Source organism: Bidens hawaiensis, unplaced genomic scaffold (assembly GCF_021521415.1).
Source record: "Bidens hawaiensis isolate Kalapana, Puna unplaced genomic scaffold, B.hawaiensis_p1.1 tig00038989_1, whole genome shotgun sequence".
Lineage (NCBI taxonomy): Eukaryota > Viridiplantae > Streptophyta > Magnoliopsida > Asterales > Asteraceae > Bidens > Bidens hawaiensis.
In genome coordinates, this window is record NW_027505582.1 from 22250 (window position 1) to 29698 (window position 7449).

Sequence of the window (7449 nt, forward strand, 5' to 3'; positions counted from 1 at the left end):
TTTCAAAACTATGTTTTAATATTTAACAAACTCCCTATCAAACTAAAATAAATAGGTTATTAATGCTCCAGATTTTAGTTCAGAATTTAATTCACAAAAATATGATCTCAGTTCTGTTTTTCTCTCTGTACCTGAGCCTCAGCATGAACAAAACAGGTTTATGTAATCTTATGTTAAGTATATAATAGATTATTACACTTCACTTTTGCTTATTCAGATCTTTTAACTTTAGGAGAGCAAAAAAACAGAATTGTTTATTGTTCTAAAGCAGAAATACAGTTGCAAACCACCAAGAAATTGGTCAAAGTAAAACACAAAATGGTCTCCAACAACCATGATATTAATGTTTCAGAATAACTCCTTTTTACTTGCATTGTTTAAGTTCTTCCATCTTCTTCTTCATCTTGAATTGCAATGTTACAGGGGCACAATCAAGTGGCGTCTCTCCTGAATTTAAATAAAGATCATCAGTTTGATCAAGTTACATTGCGTTTATGTGTGCGCGCGCATGTGTGTATAAAGATTCTTTTAACAATATTTACAAATTGTACCTGATGCAACACATCTACAGTAGGCATTTAATTTCCAAAAGTTGGAATAATATATAATTTAGTTCCAATTATGAAAATAACTAATAAAAAATATCATTATCAGCTTTAATTTGTGAAAGCATCATGCATAAGTTTCACGTAATCAGTCCAATAATTTCTCATAGCAACTAAAGTTAATAAGTTGAATAGAAGCGAAAGATGAATCTTACTTAACAGACTTTTAGGCAATTCAATCACCAAAGTAAAAAGGTCCCTAAAAGTTGAATCATACTTCACGAAAGCACAAATTAGGCCTAAAATATATTAAGGACTGAATGAAACATACCCTGAAGATTCTTACAATCCAGACTTGCTCCATTTTCCATGAGAGTAAAAGCTATATCAGTTTTGTTAAAAACCGCAGCCTAAATTGAACAAATGCTGTTAGAATAAAGAAAATCTGTGTTTGTGTGTGTGTGTTTGTGAGAGAGAGAGAGAGAACCAAATGCAAGAGTGATAATCCTTGTCTGTCACAGTAATTTGCATCAACTCCCTACAACAGATAATTTCAGCATAAAATTATAGATTTAAAAACATACTGTAATTTCATTTTAACATAAACGAAAGCATGTACAATAGAAGCATATACTGTTAACAATGTTCTTTTTTATCCTTCAAACAAGAAACGAAATAATGTTATTTTACTTACCTCACCAAGAAGCTTTTTGACAGAGAATAAGTCACCACTCTTTATAGCTTCATGTAAACCCTACAAACAACATACAATATTTTCAGGTTTTTTAACTGTCAACAACTGTTATACATATTCTGCCAAAACCATTCTACGACGGCTGACACATGTACTTCAAGATAGCATACCTCTCCATTAACTGCATAATCCGCAAGTGGTCTTTCTGAGCTAGTGTTAGCTGATGTACTGCAAATTATTGTATGTTACTTTAAAAATAAATTTAAATATTCAAAATTCTAGAAAAATGATTGATGGAAAACCAAGGTCTGAGTATATACCTATACTTGCTAGATGAAGCTCTACTTCTCGGTGCAGTGTCTACTTTTTTAGGAGCTGTGGATACTGGGACAGGTTTCGGCTGCACAGGTGCCACGTCATCACTTGATGCCACCTCACATATGCATAAAGGCATTCCACACGTGCAATTTGGAGCACCACTTTGTATGGTATCAGAATTTGATGATGTATTAATATCCAATCTTGCAACTGAATCTGTTACAGAATTCGCTTCATTCAAAGAAGCAACTCCATCGGGTTTTTCAGTGCTACATAAAATGGTATACATACTTAACAATAAAGTACAGTAATTACGTAGATGCATAACTAATTGAACAAGAGTGATCTTACTATATACAATGACTAAAAACTCTCTATTATAGATTGGAAAAGGGTACATGGTTTCTAAGCTATGCAGTTGATGTGGAAAAATATCGGATATCAGTCAAAGACCGTTATTTGAGATATCGGTTATCATGGTAGGATATCAGTAATTTCAATATCATGCAGAATTTATATATATAGTAATTGAACACTGACAATACAGTATACTCTCCTACCATTAACAATTTAACCTTTTGCAACTTTCAAATCACTAACAATTGTAGCAAGTAGGAACAGATTAAGACTTAATACACTAAGATTAAACACTAAAAATGACAATTAAGACTTAAAACACTGATATGGTGATATATCAGTCAATATCGCCGATATTTATCGGTACCGATATTCCGACTGATATTTCATGGGGACCAATAACCAATATCCCACCGATACTGACTGCATAGTTTCTAAGTACTTGGATCGAGATCATTAGTTAAGCAGAGACTAATCCATTGCTAAAAAAATTGATGTCATGAAAGAAGAGGTAATGTTTAAAAAAATCTGAATGTTCAGAAATTCAAATGAAGTTGTGAAGTTGGAATTTTAAAAAAGAGTCTTTAATTACAACAAATCACTTTCCATTTGAATAAATCATGAATTTTCTAAGTCAAGAACGTAAAGGAGGTAGGATGGGCATCTTTTTGATACATTGGATATCTATATAAGGCATTCGGTGATTCTAACAATCTTTCTAGTTACTTCGCTCTCTATTTCTATTTGAGTGTTCGACTGAAAAAAGACTCAATTTATTAGGCGAAAGTTTATAATCCTTATCTTAAGAATGAATATGTTGTATATATTGGTGGCTATAAGGTATGGGATTGTGTATCTTTACAACATTAAATTGCAAGTAACCATTGGTTAAATTCACGACTCGTATAACAAACAGATGAGGTAGTCACATTTACAAAAACTTATGCAATCTTTTTCCAGCGATATAAGCCATTTAACATACAACCGAATATCACGAAAGTCAAAATGAATGCACAAAACCTCAAACATTAAGACATACCGAGTGGACGCGTCATTATAACAGTTTGAGCAGACTCTAACAGGTGCGTGAAGACCAAATTGAGGCAGAGCCTGAAAGAGCACACAGTACCAAATTCATAAAAAAAATTGTTGTTCTCATAATAAATTGTTAATAATAAATATTAAATATGTTGCAACATACCATTTGATCTGAAGAATGTTCAGCACATAAGGTTTGGCCACACCGTCGACAATGATGCTATCAATTCAAAATCAGAAATTAGGTTTTTGACTATTTATTTATGGGGTCAAAAATTATGATCTTGATTAGGTCAAAATAAATAATTATGAGGACAACTTAATTAATTAAAATTAATCATTGAGATAGATTTGTACATGGAGTTTGAGAAGCTTATTAAAAGCACGAACATTAGATCAAAGTCAGGTACATACATAATTGATTGAAGCAGTATGTATGTATGTATATGGATAATAAGATAATAATAATAATAATAATAATAATAATAATAATAATAATAATAATAATAATAATAATTTACCCGTCGCCTGAAGGTGTTGAAAGTGCATTTACAAACATCGCATCGTGTTGATTCTTGGAACGGCGGAGGCTCCGACGACATTCTTGACCTAAACTAAACCCCTTACGATTCAACTTTTATTATTGATATTATTTGAAATGAGAACAAGAGATTTATGGTTTAGGGGCCGATTTTGGAGCTCAGAAGGCGATATTATCTCAAGTAACATAAACAAAGAAATGGAGCTCATCGGGTCACATCCGGGTACCATGAATCTATTCGGTGGTATTTATCTCATTCCTGATCTGAAATAAAAAATTTAGAATTGGCGTTTAAGAAAATGAAATTTGGTGTACGTGTTGGGTCCGCAGATGTATATATGCTTGGATGACTAGTGTTTATAAATAAGAGACATACTCGTTTATAATCTTGTATTGTTAAAAGCATTTCAGATATTAAGTATTTGAGAATGTGATTTCAAATATTAGATACTAGTTTTTATTTCCTGGGGGTGTTTTATATTGTTTGTTTTAATATTTATTTATTTTTTTAATTTATATTTTTTTATTGTATGAAAGTTAATAATACACTTATGGTTTGATGATAAATTGTTTTACAAATAAATGAGATGTTATAACCCGGTTTAAAAGCTATATGGTTTTGATGAGACCCAAGACTCGTTTATATTTTTTTACTATGAAATTGGTTTTTTCATTATAATAATATTTGTGAAAGTTAATAATATACTTATGGTTTGATGAGACCCAAGACCCGTTTATATTTTTTACTATCAAATTGGCTTTTTAATTTAAACAAGTAACCGTACCCGTGCGTTGCTGCGGGTCGAGTATATGCTGTGTTTTGTTTTTGTTACATATGTTGATGCGGTTATTCATTTGTAGGGCAGCCATCATGCATGTATACGTTGGTTTAGTTCAAAACGTCTGAAAGTGGGGTTTACATACATATCTATCTATCCATGGGTAGTGATTACATGTCATTCAAAAATTAAGTACGTTTTCGTATAGTTGTATGCATAGTTGTATAATTTACACCAAGATTCCGGTATCATCATCACCCCCAAAATCTTAAAGGTGTAGCACAATGGTCAAAGCATACCATCAAACACCTTATGTGCAGCGTACCTAGGCTCAGAAAACCATCACAGTATTTGTTAAACCCAAAAGAAGAGAGGCACATTTCATCGAACACCTCATGTACACACATCTAACGTCACAAAATAGACGTAAGGCACCGCACCGCCCAAACGTTCTTAGCAAAATATTCCATGTGCTATATAATTCGTTGCCAGCATAATGTAATTTCATGGAAACACAAATAATGTAAGTTCACCGCCTACATGAGGCTCAGGTCCACACAATGGCTGCAACATATGTTGTCACGCCAAAAAACGGAGCATCATCACAGCCATAAAGCAAGTGGTAACCGGAAGAAACAATAAAGCCAAGCACAAAACACAACAATTAACCTAACAATACAAAATCAAACATCGCAAAGTGTAAGACATCAGGCATTAAACATTGCATCTTTAGAGGTAATCACATCAGTTCAGAAGATGAGATAGAAAATAACCACATCAGTTCTAGCGCGCTTCTGCAATTAAAGGTTTTCATGGCCATCGGACCACCGCCGTTACCAACCACCGTCACCTAGGGTTTCCAAACAGAAACCCGTCAACAGTAGGTTAACCACCTCGCCCACCCTTTCGAGGTCGTCTACCAACACCTGAGCAATTAAGAACCCGCGCGTTGCACGGGTCGTTGTATAGTATGTTAGACAAAGAGTAAACTCACGCAAGTGTAAAGTTACACAATTAGAACAAAAAAAAACACACTTTAGGATTAGATTTATGCCAGCTACACAAAACTAAATTGTATTATGTACTTGTTATTTTATAAAGCATAAACAAAATAAAAAACAATGATGCGTGATATTCAAAGTTATAATTTGAACGCAATTCAAAACATAAAAAAAAAAAACACAAACTATAACAATATCAAACCAAAAAATTTTATAACCTGCACGTTGCGTTGGTTGTGTCTATAATCACAACGCTAGTCAACCGATAGCTAATGGGACACTTCGTCTTTGCAGCAAAAAACTGCAGAAGTGTAGTGATTCAGTCATTTAAACTTTCAAGCGACAACAAATTATTAAATGATTAGCAATATAGGTCCTTTAAATATTTATTGGAATTATAAAGGACAAAAAAAAACTTACTTGAACAATGACATAACAGCTTCCTACCTGAAGAAGAATATAATAATAGCACATGTTGAAACAATAGTTAGGAGTATTATGTGCAATAGATAAAACGACAAATAAACTAAATTCACCTCATCTCATTTAGTTGTTTTGAGTTTTTGCCTTCTAAGTAATGCCAAAACTCATGTATAATCTGGAGATTTGACTCAGCTTCCTCTTGCTTCAAGACAAAACCATAGTATATGTCCGATCAATTTAATAACAACATTATACGGGCTCAATATGTAAACATGGAAAATTTATTTTGTTTCGTTTACCTCCAATGTATCTTCTTTTGACTTTTTGGAAGAACACAAAAATCATCAGTTAACGAACATCTTCTACAACACTTTTATATACTACTGCAACTCAACAGAAAACATATTAATCATCAATAACATGATGACAATAAAGACTACTAATAGAAAGTTAGTTACTAACCTTCAAACTTCAAAATGATGTGCGAGACGCCGCAGCCAACAGATATAAAAACTGCACCAAGCTTTTGAACAAAGGCCTTGGTTCATGCCCTCCCAAGATGTAGATTATCATAGTTTTGTTTCAAAAAACCCGTGAAAAGATTCATGTTTATCATCATAGTCCTCTATATATGTAACATATAAATCAAAGACCAAAAACCATAGTATATGTCCAGCTCAAATTACACAGATCAGCAGAAACATTCGCACCATAAGCGTCACAGTCATAAATGAATACGATGACACAATTAAAAAAAATTTATGAGCTAATTTCTAATACCCTTAAACACACACAACTAACATTAATAAACAATATTGATTGACCCACTTTTCAAGGGTATTACTGTCATTTGGTAAGAAAAAAAAAGTAATCGTTCAACCCATCTTAAACTTTGTGTTTTTTTAACCTGGACACTTATAATGAGAGTGAGGAAGTATATCTTTAATCATGTGAATAATATTAAATGCATCAATAATATCAATAATCATTTCATTTTAAGAACAGCAGTAATTAGTTATCAAGGATGTACATTATATTTCTTTCATAATTAATATTTGACCGATAATTATAACATAACCTAATTTGTAATCCTTATTCTTAAATACTATTAAAGCAATACACTTTGTCCACATGGCATTATTCTAGGCTCTCCACATATGCATCAAGTCAGCAACTTTCCATTGTCAGGTTGTCTATTATGCTGTCATGTGTCATCTTCACCAAATCACCCTATATTTAAACCTTACTTATACATAATTATTCACCATAAACATATTTTTCTCTCTTTCTCTATTTTCCGGATCTCCTTTCACCCTCTCATATATTCCGGCTACTCTAGATCCAGATTTGTATTAATCGTTTTCCGGTAAGTTTATATTTTATAATAAGCATCCGATTGTTGATATATGTATTTCCGACAACATTATATTTTCTTCCGGTTATTGTTTCCTCTAATCTTCTTATCTTTATTTTCATTGTTAATTGATTTTATTAAAATCAGTTTAGGTTGTAATAAAAAACGGCGATGAAGCTAATATGTTGAGGTATTTATGTTTTTCCGGTACGTTTTCCATTTAGTTTTTCCGGTTATGTGTTATACTTAAAACAATGGTTGTTTTATATTTATTTGAAGTTTTATATTTTTCTTTCCTCTCATATATTCCGGCTAATCCAGATCTAGATTTGTATTAATCGTTTTCCGGTAAGTTTATATTTTATAATAAACTTCCGATTGTTGATACATGTATTTCCG

General features: G+C 32.3%; 1 protein-coding gene and 1 long non-coding RNA gene across 2 annotated transcripts; both read right to left on the bottom strand.

Moving 5' to 3' along the window:
• Positions 1–218: 218 nt before the first annotated feature.
• On the bottom strand, positions 219–3597 carry LOC143614089 (uncharacterized). The gene is made up of 9 exons (XM_077087622.1): positions 3474–3597; positions 3116–3172; positions 2954–3024; positions 1560–1826; positions 1410–1467; positions 1240–1299; positions 1033–1083; positions 877–955; positions 219–447 (listed from the first exon to the last, which is right to left on the bottom strand). The coding sequence occupies exons 1-9, from the start codon at positions 3552–3554 to the stop codon at positions 365–367; spliced, it is 807 nt and encodes a 268-aa protein (XP_076943737.1). The 5' UTR covers positions 3555–3597; the 3' UTR covers positions 219–364.
• Positions 3598–5391: 1794 nt separating this feature from the next.
• LOC143614090 (uncharacterized) lies at positions 5392–6445 on the bottom strand. Its single transcript, XR_013150242.1, has 3 exons — positions 5810–6445; positions 5694–5720; positions 5392–5574 (listed from the first exon to the last, which is right to left on the bottom strand). It is a non-coding gene; the product is annotated as an uncharacterized LOC143614090 (long non-coding RNA).
• Between the last annotated feature and the right edge of the window lie 1004 nt (positions 6446–7449).

What these genes read in the sequence shown, in the direction of transcription:
- LOC143614089 (XM_077087622.1), bottom strand. Translation starts at nt 3,554, where the DNA reads ATGTCGTCGGAGCCTCCGCCGTTCCAAGAATCAACACGATGCGATGTT. An exon ending in ATTATGCAGTTAATGGAGAG is followed by an intron (nt 1,300 to 1,409) that starts GTATGCTATCTT and finishes TGTTGTTTGTAG; the next exon opens with GGTTTACATGAAGCTATAAA. An exon ending in GATTATCACTCTTGCATTTG is followed by an intron (nt 956 to 1,032) that starts GTTCTCTCTCTC and finishes TGTTCAATTTAG; the next exon opens with GCTGCGGTTTTTAACAAAAC.